Source organism: Aplidium turbinatum, chromosome 15 (genome assembly GCF_918807975.1).
Source record: "Aplidium turbinatum chromosome 15, kaAplTurb1.1, whole genome shotgun sequence".
NCBI classification, from domain to species: Eukaryota; Metazoa; Chordata; class Ascidiacea; order Aplousobranchia; family Polyclinidae; genus Aplidium; species Aplidium turbinatum.
The window spans coordinates 4,251,918-4,267,825 of record NC_137486.1 but is presented as its reverse complement, the minus strand read 5'-3'; the positions used below and the strand labels follow the sequence as shown (position 1 = coordinate 4,267,825).

The 15,908-nt window shown below is 37.8% G+C and overlaps 2 protein-coding genes across 4 annotated transcripts in view; one reads left to right on the top strand and one right to left on the bottom strand.

Moving 5' to 3' along the window:
* The window catches only part of LOC145784136 (atlastin-3-like), a 71,799-nt gene that overhangs the window by 16,770 nt on the left and 39,121 nt on the right, over positions 1-15,908 (bottom strand). For all 3 annotated transcript variants that reach the window (XR_014290984.1, XM_082595891.1, XM_082595892.1), the window contains 5 exons: positions 12,493-12,558; positions 12,038-12,272; positions 11,565-11,749; positions 6,879-6,959; positions 5,469-5,633 (listed from right to left, as the gene is read on the bottom strand). Coding sequence is in view for 2 of the 3 variants with exons in the window: in XM_082595891.1 (XP_082452017.1) it covers positions 5,469-5,633; positions 6,879-6,959; positions 11,565-11,749; positions 12,038-12,272; positions 12,493-12,558 (732 nt within the window). In the remaining variant the exon portion in view is untranslated. The remainder of the gene's footprint in view (positions 1-5,468; positions 5,634-6,878; positions 6,960-11,564; positions 11,750-12,037; positions 12,273-12,492; positions 12,559-15,908) is intronic.
* On the top strand, positions 810-2,476 carry LOC145784641 (uncharacterized). The gene is made up of 3 exons (XM_082596506.1): positions 810-871; positions 1,416-1,537; positions 1,999-2,476. Exons 1-3 carry the CDS (start codon positions 810-812, stop codon positions 2,172-2,174), a joined length of 360 nt encoding a protein of 119 aa, XP_082452632.1. The 3' UTR covers positions 2,175-2,476.

Sequence of the window (15,908 nt, the reverse complement as noted above, 5' to 3'; positions counted from 1 at the left end):
CTACAAAATTAGTGCCGTTATCTGAGTATACTTCTTGTGGTTGTACTCTTCTCCCGCAAAACCGTCGATAGGCGTTGATGAGTGAATCTGTAGACAGATCTTGGGCCACCTCTATGTGCACGGCTCTGGTTGTCAGGCATGAAAACACGCAGCCGTACCTTTTGACTTCACTTCGTGCCCTATTTATTAAAAAGGGACCAAAATAATCGATGCCTACAGAAGAGAATGGAGGTGCAGCAGACCTCAGCGGGGCACAAGGCAAGATGGCCATTTGCTGTTGACCCTTTGGCGCACTCCGTTTTCTGCAAAGCATGCAATCGTTTATCTTCCTTCGAAGTGCGGCACAGCCCTTTCTGATCCAGAAACGTTGACGCAGCGTGGCCCACGTAAAATGTGTACCAGAGTGACCACAGTCTTCATGGCATTTGCGGATAACTAGTTTCGTGAGGTGGTGGTCAAGGGGCAGAATGATGGGGTGCTCAGCGTCATCGTCTATCGTGGCATTGTCGAGTCTTCCGCTAACTCGGAGCAAGCCCTTGCTGAATTGAGGATTAACTTTCATCCACATGTGGGAAAGTCCATGTCCTTTTAGCTTACATACTGAAAGTTCGCCAGCAGTTTCTAACATGGTTATCATCGGTAGGAATTGCTGTCTTTGGACGAACTTCAAAATAGATGTTTCGGAAGAATTGAGCTCGTCCACAGTAAGCTTTCCGGTTTTGACGGTTATTTTATTCTTCAGATACTTGAAAAATCTTTTTAACTATGCAGTGGCAATCTTTAATTCACGTAAGGAGGAATAGTGCTTAATGAGGCAGTCAACTCCATTTTCCTTGGTCGGGTCTTCGCTTCCTTTCGATATCGTGCAAATGTTAAAATGTTAAAGTGCAAAAATTTAAATGTTAACCCAAAATGGACATTTGTGACAGATCTGTTACGTTTCAAATTATCGCAATTTATTTTACTGTAAAAGCATTCATAAGTTTTAATTTTGAAGAATTTGATTCTGTGGCATCTGACTATAGTGCTATTTCATTTTGGAAACACTGCGGTCTCGCTTCACTGATTTTTTCGAACACAAAGTTCTTTGAGTCAGGTCATAGCAACAGCAGCTTAGCCTAGATATTCTCTCGTGAAGTTTTGGATTTTCAGATCACCCAGGTGCGTTGGATTTTTTGTTTTATTTGAAAATAAGACTGTTGGAGTAGTTGATAACAAAATATTTCATAAATGATGTTTATATATGCTACAGTCATCCTAAGTTCAAACGTAACAAATCTGTTGACTTCGTCCATCATGCAACTGTTTTTTGACCTCAAAACTTTTGTTTTGTTAGATTTGTAATCAATAAAGTTTTATTTTCATAGGTGCAAAATGAATGCATGATCTTTTTATGGAAAAAATCGGTATACAAGACCAGTTGGTGGAAAAAGAAAAAATGAATGTTTTGATATTTTGGAGTCTGACACTAAGAATGTTCCAGTAGTGGACCCTTCTACTTTTGTTGATGTGCCAGATGACAGCTTTAGTGATTCAGGTAAGTTTTATACAAATAAACACTATCAGTGAACACGTATAATGGCTGGCCTTCCATATAACCAAGCATTAACTCAGCTTTAGTGGACTTTGTCACAAAAAAAACTTACATGTACTGCAAAAAAATCCATTCCATGTTATAATGATAACCAGAGGCCCACACGGCGACGACAACTAAAAATATAAATCATACCTCTCTACTATCAAACTGATGTGTTCGATATATACTCTGATGGTAAAAAGGACTCTCCACCATGCTCTCTTGAGCCACATTGAGTTTTGTATTTGTTTGAGAATGTCTCACTTATTTCTCAGTCCCACAATAGGTAATGTTTGTACAATGCATAATTGCATATGTATGTCAAATTCATAAATGGAAAATAATGGTGATTCTTGTCATTTACTTTTATACTGCAGCTTTGTAGTATTTTTCCTTACTCTTTTACAACTTGTTATTTTTAGATGAAGGCATAATGGAATCTATCAATCTACCAACAAGGACAACCAAACCACCCTGTTCAATTTGGAGCTGTGTAAGAAAAAGTCCTTCCATGAGAAACACCCCTTCGATGACCACTGTGCGTGAACAAGCTGACCCACATTTCATCACCAGCCAATTACTTCAAACTGTTATATGATGAAGCTATTGTGGAGCAGTCCTATTTGTAATTGGTCCAGTTAGACCCTTCCAAACGTCTCGGAAAAACAGCTAAGAAGCTTGCATATATATTTACAAAGAAAGGGGATTATGCAAAATGTCTGGCTGGACAAGCTGCCTATACTTTTGTTAAAAGTGTGAAGAACACCTTTGCATAGACAAAACGAAACACTGTTTTGAAATTCCACAAAAAAACAATTTTGTGCTGTTTGAGTGAAATTAAACTAGTTGCTTGTTACTGTTTATTGTGTGGTTTTGTTGCTAGAGCGCCTGACGTTACAGATCTGCTACGTTTCAAAATTCTGTAGGTAGTGCGAATGTGCCTAACGTAACAGATTTGCTACGTTTGAAAAAAAATTAAAGTAGGCCTACTTGAAAAAAAGAAAAATTAAAATACAACATGTTTTGACTGGACTAAAATGTTTTCAAAAAATAGAAAATTTTTTTTTTTTTATCTAAACAATAAATTTGTCCATATAGGGTTAAATGTGAAATTACCCACATGTGGGTAATTTCAGGATAGCAGGTGGGTAATTAGCTGAACCAGAATATTTAGAATTATTGATGTAACAAACAATGTCATAGCTGTAAGTGGTAAAGTTGCTTTATTACTTATACTTTTTTTGATGTTTTGAGTCCGTTCAAAACAACCAAACAAGCACAGTGATATTTTATCATTTTTAGAATTGTTTCGTCATAGCGATTTATTTTTCGCATCATTTTTGTTGCCGGTTTTATGTATTTCATTTTTGTGACATAATAGTAAGATTTTTCTTGTATAATCAGTTCATTTACAGTTGTTTTATGAGCAAGCTTGATGGTTGCGTTGCTGTTAGCTATATAAACTACTTCAAACAACTGCTAAGTGTACAACTGTACATTTAGAGTTAGTGTTGAGACGAGCGAGCTATATACTTTTGAAGATGAAAGCTTGGGAAAATTCTGGGGAATGATGGGGAAAGCATATCCAAAAGTTGTGCAAAACCACTAACATTGTTGACTATGTTCCCTTCCACTTATCTCTGTGAATCAGCATTTTCAAGTGTTGTTGCTTTAAAGTCAAAATTACGAAACAAGCTGTTAGATCTGAAGTCAGATTTGCTTTGTGCAGTATCCAAAATCGCACCCAATATTGCATCGATTGTACACAAAAAAAAAGCGCAAATGTCTCACTGAAGCTATTGATGCCGTTCTTTACATTAAATGTTGTTTTTGCTGAATAACGCTGTTTTATATTTTTAATATGGTAAAATAGATAAAATTAGATTTTGGTAATGGGACTTTGATCTGGACAGAAATGGGTAATAAGGGAAAAAAGGTTAAGAACCCCTGATCTATCGAGTCTTCTAAATTTGATTGATGCACCACAGATCGGCTGCCTCAGCTTTTTTTTCATAAAATTACAGACTACATGGAGATTGATAACAAAATAATAATAAGTTTACTTTAGTTTTAAACTAAAATATTTTACAATAAAATGTAAAAACCGGTGATAGGCCCTGGATAATGCTCTTGGTTCGCCAATTGAGCACTTTGCTAGCAGACATCTTGCTGTTGCATTGCGCATAGCTCACTGCTCCGGCAGTTTGAGCACTGTGGCAAGGTGAGTGAAAGTATCCAAAATGTGATTCCTTGCGTATTACTTACGGAAAATCATCACGCTAAGTTATCTAAGCTTATATGGTAATAAGGCGTTCAGTGTAGTGTAAGATTTACTGCACTGAGGAAACCTTAAAGTCGAAACAGTGGCGTTCTGTTTGCAGTTATGTTCTCATTAAATAGTCTGGTTTAAAACATTTAAGATATGGATTATAATTATCAAAACTACTTAAAATAACCAAAAAGTTTTTTTTTTCTAGCCTTTGTCATAGCAAAATCTCATCACAATTTATTTGCTTAAGTTTGTCACTTTGATACACAGAACACTTAATGCAGATAGCCTGTCTTGAGACATTTTGAACAGAAGGCTTCAAAGCTTCATCTCCGACACTAGCCCCCACCCCACCGGAATGCTTTTGCCAAGAAAGGCGTGTAGCTCAATCGCTTGCACACTGGCGTCAAATTATTTCGCTCATCATCGGTGTATGAGCAGATCTTTCCAGGCTAAATTGGAGGGCAGGAAATCATCAGCCACTCAACAGTCTCGTCGTCCAGGACCCTCAGAACATGCGCACCGTGTGGAGGCCAGTGGGTTAGGCAGTAATGGATGACATGGTCTGCGGTCTGTTCAGTAGCACCACACTCGCATTCTGATAAAGGAGCCAGGCCCTACTTGCGCATGTCCGAACGAAAGCGACCGACGCCAATTCGCAGCCGGTTAAGCCTGACCCAAGCAAGCCTTGCGAGGGACATTCCCGGTGGACGGGGATCGGCGTCGGGTATGAAGTCACGGAGCGTGGAGGTGTGGTTTTGCCACTCCGTGTTCCACATGTGGTTCGTCCAGTGTTCCGCACTTAAACCAAGTTATTCTGTGTTATTAAGAAGTTGTTGTGCGGCAGGCACAAAAGGATGTCTTGATTTCAGCCGCTGTTTTATAGGTGGTGGTCGCTTGATCGCTTGAATGCATGGAGGGGATGGTCGGAGTCCAGAACGCGGCGAGCGAGAGAAATTGTGGCTCCTTTACGCGTAGCTTAGCGGGTTGGATGCCTGCTAGGATGGGTAGGTAGTCCGTCGGAGTGGGACGCAGGCATCCAGTCACAGTATAAATGAAGAATGACACCATTCGCGATCTGTGAGTGCGGCAAAGAGGAAGATATCGCATACCACACCATCTACAACTGTGCTATTTATCATGCGTCAAATGGTGTGCGTGGTCTGCATGAACTAAATGACCAATCAATCCAATGGCTGCTTGACACCTGCCCGATCATCCTGACCAAGTCACCGCCACTGCTCAAGGGCGATAAAAGTTAGAGCCTCTTGACACTTGGAGTGGCAAAGCAAATAAACGTTCAAACGTTTCCATGAATTTACCATATTTCTTGAGGCGCCTTTTTGTATGCGGTCAATAGGTATTTGCAAAATTAAAACATATATTTTTCAAAAAGTGCAGCTAATTTGAAACAACTGACTAATGCCATATTCGGATTCAGTGCCTCAAAAACACCCCAAAACCGTTGAAACATCTCCGGCATCAGAAAAAATTGTTTTATTGTGCTTTACAATATTGGCTACTTGGGAGCTCACAGAAAGTACTTAAATAGCCGGCTAGTTTACAAACTAAAACCAGTTGAGAAACCCTGATCTAACTAGTTGATTTATTAAACATGCATACCTGATATGCTTCGAAGATACGTTTCAACATTTCTTCAAGTCCTTTTCTAAATTTGCTGACAAATCGGGGAATATCTATCTTTTTACTTGCATCAAACTTTTCCATAACTCTGACGCGTTCTTTTCGAAATATTTCTTGATCTTTTGTGGCATTAAGTGAATGTTCCTGAGTTGAAAATTACATGAATACATTTTCAAGTTTGAAAAAATAATTTGCACTGCTCTTGTTGCAAAAATTCTTGCGTTATAAAACAAGAACCCCAAACGTTTTGCGTTTGATCATCTAACCATTTCCAAGTTTGATATAACTATTCACATTGCACTAAAATAGGAAATGCTAACGTAAAGATGGCATCACAAAACAAGTAAAACCACATCAGGTAACGGTTTAACAAAAAAATGCGCTATAGAGAAGAGACAAAGAATTGCTTGTTGGCCAGAAGATACAAATGATACAAAAGCCATCCAAGCCATGGCAAGTCACAGCCTATGTTGTATTGAGCAAAAGTGGGTTTAAGTCCAATCATGGCTACCTAAAGATATTTGTTACATTCTGCAAATTTTTTTACATTTTTCTAACTTTCGGGGACTGTCTGAATGAATATTTTTAAAAATTATATTTTTACCTCTTCTTTACCCTAATTATATTTTTACCTTTTTTACCTCTACCTCTTCTGTCTTCCCCAGGTAACACAATGGATTTTAATATTATCAGGCATTGAAAAACACAAAGAAAATTTGATTCCAAAAATTTCAGTCAGACTGTTAATCGCTCTTTCATTGTCTGATTGACCGTTTTTTAACTTACTTTTTCTTATTTTCTACTGCTTTCCTAAAGCAAAAAAGCATTTATATCATTAGGAGTCAGCAAAAAGTTAAAAAAACCTTGGAAAATTTCAGCTAGACACTAAAAGCAGTAGGGGAAATCAAAAACTGCAAAATGAAACAATCAGGCCGCATCTCCAGGTGGTCATGGTCCAGCTATTTTTTTCATAGTCGTTTATTTCTTTGTACAAAAAAAATGCGGAAACCGCTACTTTGCTTTTTCGAACTTTTGACTTACTGATACTACTACAGTATCATAGCCGATGTGGCCTTTGATGAACTAGATGCTCAGTTCGTAAATTCTTCCAATGTTCCCTTTGTCGTGCAGGGTCCCAAAGTGTTCTTGGTTGGCTGAATGATGTATTTCGTTGAAAATTAGATATAAATGTTGCTCGTTGCTTGCCACGAGCAAATGGGACGCTAATGGGACGGAGCCTCCACATGTGTGATCGATTTTCAATCACCGGCGCTCCTGGATAGAGAGGAGATCTTGCTAACCGCGTCTCCTCTTAAACCAATATCGTCCCCTGGGAAAGGACACATAGGCCACCCACCCCAGTATTCAGCCTAGTTAACTATGACTTACTGATATCATCTTCCAAAGGTGTTTTGCAAATTTGCACGTAAGACCATCAATAGACTGCTTCATTGCAGTGACCTGATCCATCTGAAACGCACAATTTAGTCAGTAAAACTTAAATGCGTTATTTTTGACCAAACGTTTATGTGACATTAAATAAAGTAAATAATGATACAAATATATAGCCTACCAATATAAATTTTTTTGAAAGTTTATAAACAGATTATGATAGTCTACACAGGGGTCCGCAAATACTTTTTGGTGCGACCCAAAAAGCAATCGTTCGAAGTCTTCGCGACCCAAACGTTTCGGAAGCATCTAATTTTGCGCAAAACACTTTGTAAATTAATATCAATTCCAATACGGTCGTCCCCACTTATTAAGGCCACATCGGGACGGTACGATTTTGGCTGCGGGAGACAATTTTCTACCACTCCTATACCTTTAGTAATTCCGGAATGGACCAAATTGGGCTTAATAAGCCGGTGGACCTATTAACCGCGCTTCGTCGTCGTCGTGCAAGCCTCTGGGGCCGAGGGTCTACTCTATCCTTTTACCACCCCAGACTCAAGATGTTCCCGGACTACACTGGAAGGCTACTAGAGAGCAGCCAGTATTTAGTTTCATCATCCATGACACGCAGACCTTCCAGTCCGTTAGGTGGCTTGAAGATGGTACAGTTATTGATGATGTGGTATGCAGTCTGTTCCTCGGCACCACATTCACAGGAGGAGGAAGAGGCCAATTCCCCAATGGCGCATGGTTGAGCGAAAAAGCCCGAGGCCGTACGTAGACGGTTGAGGCGCACCCATGCTTGTCTTTGTAGTGTCAGGCCGATGGGGCGTGTGTCGGCGTTGGGGATGAACGAATGAAGTCCGGTGACACTTGACTTCCTTTCAGAATTCCATTTATAGTCCGCCCAAGTAGCCGCAGAGATGAAGTTCATTTGCTGCGTTGATCGGAAGTTGAGCGGCTGGCACGAATGGTTGTCTTGATTTCAGTCGACGGGGGTGCTGGTTTGGGGAAGCAGAGATCTTGTGGTGGAGAAGATGGTTAGGCTCTAGTGCCCGTCGGCCAAGAAACAGAGTGGCTTCTTCGCGACGAAGCTCAGCAGGTTGGATGCCAGCGAGAATGGCAAAATTGTCGAATGGTGTGGAACGCAGGCATCCGGTAACTGTGCGCAGGGCGCTGTTTATGGCAGTGTCGATGTTATGGCAGTGAGCACTGCGGCACCAAACAGGTGCACAGTACTCTGCTGAAGAGTAGATACAAGGGCTAAGGCTGCTGTACGCAAAGTGTCAGCCCTCGCCCCCCAGCTGTGGCCTGCCAGGCGCTTGAGTAGTGCAGCGAGGGATGTCATTTTCTTGCGCAGTGACACCAAATGGTGGCGGTATGTGTACGATCTGTCTAGTGTCACCCCAAGATATTCTGGTTCGGGGCAGAAGGTCAGAGGTTTTCCATTGTTCTTAACATGTAGCTCACGATCAGCTTCCCGATTGTATAGGTGGAAAGCTGCCGCCAAAGTTTTGTTGTCGCTAAGTTTCAGTCGCCAGTTCTGGAGATAAGCTGAGAAAGTTTTCATGCCCTGGCTCAAGCTGTCTTACAGGCTATATATATAACTTTGGGCTTAACTACTGTACTACAATCGAAAGTATAAATCTTCTTGTAGCCTACCAAATTGTACGAAACTCAGCACATCAAAGACTATATGATTGTATTTATTTTTGCCATACAAGTTATAACTTATTTATGGTAATTTCAAACCGTTTTGCGACCCACTGTGAATGGTCTCGGGACCCAAATTTGGGTCGCGACTCACTATTTGCGGACCCCTGGTCTACAAGACAATTCACTATTTTATCGAGACTGATGGCTACTATAAGTTTAGAAGGTTAGATCAAGTAGACAGGAAGATGTAAAAAACAATAGCAGTTTTGTAGTCAAATCCTGTCTTGGTTTTAATATTGTTAATCTAAATTTTTGGTGCTCTTTCCCTATTTCATTTTTTATTCGTTTTTCCTTCCAGTAAGGCTAATTGTTTTTGAATAGAATTATTACGAATTATGCGGCCGAAATATTTCAATGTTCTTGTTTTAATTATATAGTATTTTCATGTTGGTTTGCATTTTAAAAACTGTAGTTTTGATTGTGATTTTTTCCTTTCAGGCAATTTGAAGCATTCTTCTATAAATCTACATTTCAAATGCCTCAAATCGTTTTCTCATTTGTGACGATAATGTCCTGCATTGTCCATTAACGACTAACGTAGTCCAGATATTGTATTTCATGATTCCTTTTCTATTGATGTCAATTTTGGGTGTTAATGTCTTTTTCATTTTTGCCAAATTGCTTCTTGTTATATCTATTCATCTCAATATTTTCATATCGCATCTTTCATTTTCAGTTATTGTGTGTCCGAGATAAATAAAGCATTTGACTTGTTCAACCAGGATTCCGTTAAGAGTGATATAATCTTCGAGCATCCATGGCTACCTAAAGATACGGCCTGATTTGTCACATTTTGCGGAAATTTCCAGGTTTTTCTAACTTTTAGCGAATGTTTAAATGAATTTTTCTAAAAATTATATTTTTACGCCTTCTTCACTGTTTTCCCCAGATGACACAACAGGTTATCCTCACATGTTGAAAAACAAAGAAAATTTGATTTTGAAGATTTTAGTCAGACTGTTAATTTTTCAATAACAGTCTGATTCAACGTTTTTCAACTTATTTTTTTCATTTGCTATTGCTCCCCAAAGCAACAAAAAGCTTTTATATCATTAGGAGACAGCAAAAAGTAAAAATATCTCAGAAAATGTGAGTCAGACACTAGCAGTTGCTGTAATCAAAATCTGCAAAATGTGACAAATCAGGCCACATCTCCAGGTGGCCATGGAGCATCTTTTTTCTTGTCATAATGAGTTTGTCTTTCTTGCGTTTAGTTTCATGCCATATTTCTTTCTAATGTTACTGAAAGTTTATCAAAGTTATTTTCAGTTCTATCAAGAAAGATTGTTTGCCTATCACACAAAATAGCAATATAATTTATCTATTTAAGAGCCATTGTGATAGTAGGCCGCACGTCCGAAAGACTAGAGGAAAGAATGAGACAAAATGTCCTAAAAATAATTAGAGAAAAAAAACGACAAAATCAAAACTCAACCAAATTGTGCATGCAAAATTATATCAATCACAAAAACATATCTAGTGACTTTTCAATTGGACAACACCTGCTTGACAATAAAAAATGTGCATTAAACTTTAGACTGGAAATGGTCTCCATTCTTGCCAAACACCATTCCTTGTTTTATCTTGCAAGACTGGAAGCAATATAAAATTATTCATTAAAATGGCCACAATTTACTCTTTTTTTCTTTTTTCTGTTTTTTTCTCTATCTATAAATACGTCACTATATTTAGGGTAACGTCGTTCCGACAACAAAATCCAGAAAAGAGTCAGAGGAAAAGCAGTGCAACTCTGAGAAATGAGAAAGTTTCTCTTCGCGATATTCAAGTTCTGTACCACTAATCAACTCTTACTCAATAACTTTTAGCAAAATGTTTAGTACATGATCAATATTGTTCACTTTTTCTACTGTATTATTGCTTTAATCGAGGTTCCTCTGACTGAGCCAACAACGCAGTATCCTCTGCATACGTCGGCTTGGATGCATTCATACCTCGTTCGTTGATACCTTCCATCCCATCAACGCGTTTGAAGATCATTTTAGTGTACATGTTGAAAAGACATGAAAATAACGTACTCCTGATGAACTCCACGTTTTATAACAACTCTACTAGATAAACCACTTTCCATCTGAAAATATGCTTTTTGGGTCCAACATAGATTTGCTATTAGCCAGAGATCATTTCTATTTGAACTTGTCAGCCAAACACTTAATTAACGTCTCATGATTAACTCGGTCAAAAGCCTTTTCATAATAATCAATAAAACAAGTGTAAACATCTTTGTTTATACGGTTGTATCGTTCACGTACAGTTTTCATATTAAAAATTCCTTCCCACGTTTTTCTTCCAGGCATTAAGACAGCTTTGTTAATTTCATGTTATGATTTTTTTATTTCTTCCGAGGATAACTTTTAGCAAAATGTTTAGTACGTGACCTATCAAGCTAAGGTTTTAAATTTGGTACACCGTTTGTCTTTAGCTTTCTCAGTTGTCTGACAAGAATAGATTCGTTCATTTCTAATGGTATGTGACCAGTTATTCAGATGTTATTACATAACTCATCATGTTTCAGTCCTTTGTATTCCAGATTTTTTTTCTTTCCGTTATGATTTGGTCTTTACCAGAAGCTTTATGGTTCTTTAATTTATTTATAGCTTCTTCATCTCAAACTCCAATAGTGATTTACATTTTTCATTATTAATGATGGAAGTATTGCCCCTTTCGTCCCGTACAAGTCACTACTATATACTCTTCCCATCTGTGCCTTATAAGGTATTGGTCAAAAATAATTTTCCGTCTTTATTCTAAATAACATTGGGTACTGTCGTTAAATCAACTATCGTTACAGCAACTATAAATTGAAAAAGTTATAGCCTACTTCTTAAGATAAACTTTTAATTCAATTAATTTAAAACAAAAATCATGAACTTCAGGTTTGATAAACTGTCGTTCTAGAAACTGTCAGTCCACGTAGGAATTTCCTACTTACACCAGTTAACTTACCAATATAACATGTGGCACGTATCCTTGCAGATCTTCTCTTGTGTTTAACAAAGCAGAGTACATGTCCATGTATTCGAACAACTGGCTACACGTGATTTCTCGACCACTAATTTCTTTCAACGAGAGTGGTTGCAACATATGTTGAAACAATTCTTTTAACTTTTTCATAAACTCTTTTCCAATGTCTGAAAAAAGTTAAACCAAAATGTTCATTTGTATAATATTCTTTGTAGATACAGTATTTTAGCATTGTGTGATCTCTACGTTATGCAACAGCAAACATTGCTTTAAGTTTTAGTATTGAGTAAAAAAAAATTTTCAAATGTGACTTTTGATTTCAAACAGGCGTAACCTATAGATTCTAACTTATATTAGACTATAATAAAAAAAGACTGGAAAAATTGGATTTTAAAAACAAGGCACTGGTGACTGATGAGCTTGCTTTGAGAGATTAGCTTGACTTTGCAATTTACCTTTGATCAAACATGGCTTCCATATTTTTCCCATTCTCTGTATTTTTGCCGCCGGTGGTGGCAAAAGAAAGCATGGAATTTCTCCAAATGTTTTTTTGAAATGAATATTCATCATTTCATGCTCGACTGCAACATCGTCATCTTCACTCAACCTTTCTTTTAAATATTCCTTTCCCCCTCCAAATCCAAAAGAATAATCTTCCATGTCCCCATCACGGATGATGACTGTCAGTGACTAAATGCGGCTTTTTAATTATGTATAGTTGAGCATGAAAAAACTAGGTTACCTGATATACGAATTAGATACTTTGGTGGCGATATAATTGGCTAGGTTTCGAAAGTTATCCTTAAAGCGCATAAGATGTCACACGCTCTTCAAAATGAGGTTGTTTTTCCCAACCTTACTACAGTGCGCAAACAAGCTTTCTTCATCAGCCAAGCTACGGCTTACTTACATGACTTTGTACTGGAGCACAATCCTTGTCTTCTTTGCGAATTTCTTCTGCGAGTTTAGCAAATTTCTAAAAATAAGTTGTTTCTTTAACAACAACAAAAAAAAACATCAAATATAGTTATTACTTTTTAAAATCTTTACAGCCTGTTTCACCTTAAACGAAGGATCATCAGAAGGTCCTGAAAAATATGAAAAACCGATAAATCGGTAATACCTGAAAAGAAATTATATATATCTTTTCAGGTATTACCGATTTATTGCTTTTGCATATTTTTTAGGACCTTCTGATGATCCTCTTTTAGAGTGAAACAGGTTGTAAAGGTTTTAGAAAGTAATAACTATATTTGATGTAATTCGCACTGCTTGGCATTGAGCACTTTTTGTAGTAAGCTATTAATAGTATTTATTGTTTAAAAAGAAAATTATATGCAGCAACCAACCATTGCTTGGCTGCATTGACAGTTATAAAATGACTATGAAAATAATTCGCATTGCACAGTTCCCCATCTACATTTTGTTTTTGATATGATTATTTTTGAAGAAATTATAGTTATAGCAAAACAAACCAACAATTTCTCATTTGCCTTGGACAGTTTTCAACAACAGCAACTTTTCATTTGTGTTAGAATCTTTAATACTTTTTGGTAGGCCTACTTAAATAAATATAAACAAACATAACTCAACAACAACACAGCATTTAACATTATAAAAATAATATAGCAAAGGTTTTCGGTGATGCATCTAGCTCCTGTCAAGCCTTTAAAAAAAGTGCAACTGCACGATGACTTTTACCGCACTTTATCTGAAAGAGCATGTTTCAATCTATAAATACCAACCTCGCCGTTACATTTTAAGGAGCTATGTTTATCTCAATAAAAATTATCAAAACCATGGTTCTGCACACACTTGTATTTTTGACCACGTTGCTGCAATGGCAGATTGTATTGCACAACATTCCGGATTATGACGTCAGTTCGAGACAAACCTCGAAGCGACAATCGCTTTTACAAGTCCTTTCATTATTTTTTCGTTATTTGATGCCAAGCCTATCTCGGCTATTTGGTCTACACTCAGTTCGCCTTGAACTGACGTCATATCACCAGATGAGTTTGCCACTTCCAGGTAGCGTGAGAAAGAAGCGCTAGAGAGCGTGGGAAAAAGGTCGGTTTCTTGGCCGTTGGCCTCAGTTGTAAGGAGCTGAGTTTTTCAACCGGTACCGGATGTCTTGGCAATGGATTCTAGCCAATGTTAATTCGGTTGTGCAGTTGCACTTTAAAGAAAAACTAAGCATTTACATTAAATACTAAATGCTAGTGAACACAGCACAAAATAGGGTCTAAACCAGGACTTCCCAAACTGGGGGTCGCGACCCCCAAGGGGTCGCGTAACGAACTTCAGGGGTCGCAGAAAGTATACCAATCTGCACAATAATGTACTGAATATTAACACTTCTGTGCGAGATGCTGTGGCAGTTATTAACTTTATTAAGAGTCGCGCACTCATTAGGCTGCCCATAATTTTGAAAGTTTATGAGGTGAAATGGAATCGGAGTTAAAAACTCTTTTACCGCATCGTGAAGTGAGGTGGCTTTCAAAAGTCAAAGCTTTAATATGGCTAGCCAATTAACGTTGAAAACCGAAATGATTGAAAACCGTTGAAAACTGATTTTTCCAACAGAATAAAATTCAGTCTTGGTCCACCATTTCCGCATCTAGCTTTTGGAATCATGCCAAATGTCAGATTTGCTTGAAAAACTGAACGAATTTAATTTGTCCCTCTTAGGAAAAAACCTCAATATTTTGCATTGAAATTTAAAATTGATGCGTTCATCAAAAAATTAAACATCTAGAAACAAAAATTTCAAAATGATGTATCTGAAATGTTCTCACTTCGCCTACCGTTCCAACCTAAGCAACATTGAAACCGCCTTGAGACAAGCTTTAACCAACACTGAGCCACGACTGGACTTGCTTTGTGGCGGAAAGGAGTCACACCCATCACACTGAATAAATGTGCTTGCTTTTTGTTTTGTTTCCAGTAGGCTACCCATAGGCTTCGTTGTGATGGTCAAAAATAAATAAAAAAATAAAAACAAACTGAACTGAGTGCCGGTAAATTGTTTTTCGTTTGATCTAAGCTTTTCAATAAATATCACAAACGTATATTTTGCACTGTTCGTCATTTTAATCGTAAGGGGTCGCGAAAATTTTTAGGAGATTAAAAGGGGTCGCGAGCAAAAAGTTTGGTAAGCCCTGGCCTAAACATTTGAGAACTTCTTTACCTTGCTCACATATCACATACGAAATAATAACGAAAAAATTATTCAGCACAACGGTTGCTCAGAAATCAAGTGTCTAAGCAGAATACGCAACATGTGGACAGGTGCAAAACACGAGATAATTGCACAAATGAAGCCATTAGCAACAACCCTTAACAATTCAACCAAAACTTTACAAACAGGAAGCTCCGCCTGGAAAACAATTGTCTGGTAAGTTTTAGGTTAGAAGATTTGATATAATTAGTGCCTCGTGAACCTTGGTGTCGAACTCGGACAGACACTTCCGAACAATCTGGAAAGTCTCCTATCCCGTGTCTCCTATGACGGTTTACAATTTGAACATGATTGACACTTTCGAAAATGATCTTTAATAGCACTATATTTACTAAAATTAGTTAAATCCGGGTGCTCTTCACTGTCGTGGCCAAATGCCAGGTGCACATACCAATGTAAACTATGTAAAACTTGCATCATGCGAGCAAGTAAAAGTATATACGATTGGCGTAGCCTTCTATTTGTGAACAATCTTTAATTACATTGTCACGTGTTGATGCTTTACGTATTGTGCTTTGTTTGTGCAATTATCTCGTTTTTTCTTCGATTTTTGTATATGCAGATCAGTTTTGTAATTTCAATTTATGTAGAGCATCAGTCAGTTGGTTACTTGAAAAGGGCTAACATGAGTATGGCCAAAAGCGTTTGTAATTTTTAGTTTATTTTTATGTTATTATGTTAAATGCCGTGTGGTTGTTAGGTTTTATTTGTCTACAATTATCTCGTGTTGTGCACCTGTCCATCTTGCGTAATCTGCTTTGACACTTCTCTGAGCAAAATAAATTATTTTTTTCATCATTCAAATACTTGACTCGTTGTGCTGCGTGATCATTCAGTTATCATTTCGTATTATGTGATCAAAGTAGAGCAGTTCCCAGTGTTTAGACCAGGAGTGTGCAAACCGTGGCTCGCAAGCTTAAACTTTTGGCCCGCGGTTAAGTTCAGATTTCAAATGATTTGTGGCCTGCTGGACGATTTTCATTTGTGTCTCAAGCTTGCAACATTTAGTAAACATTAGTTTTTCGTTGCCAACTCGACAAATTAAACGGTGTGAAATCAAGCAAACAAATGTTTAGGCTACCTAC

Excerpts from the sequence above, each read along its gene's own strand:
- LOC145784641 (XM_082596506.1), top strand. The coding sequence starts at position 810 with ATGAGGCAGTCAACTCCATTTTCCTTGGTCGGGTCTTCGCTTCCTTTC. Across the intron at positions 872-1,415 it reads CCTTTCGATATCGTGCAAAT|ACCAGTTGGTGGAAAAAGAA; the intron begins GTTAAAATGTTA and ends TCGGTATACAAG. Across the intron at positions 1,538-1,998 it reads TGACAGCTTTAGTGATTCAG|ATGAAGGCATAATGGAATCT; the intron begins GTAAGTTTTATA and ends TGTTATTTTTAG.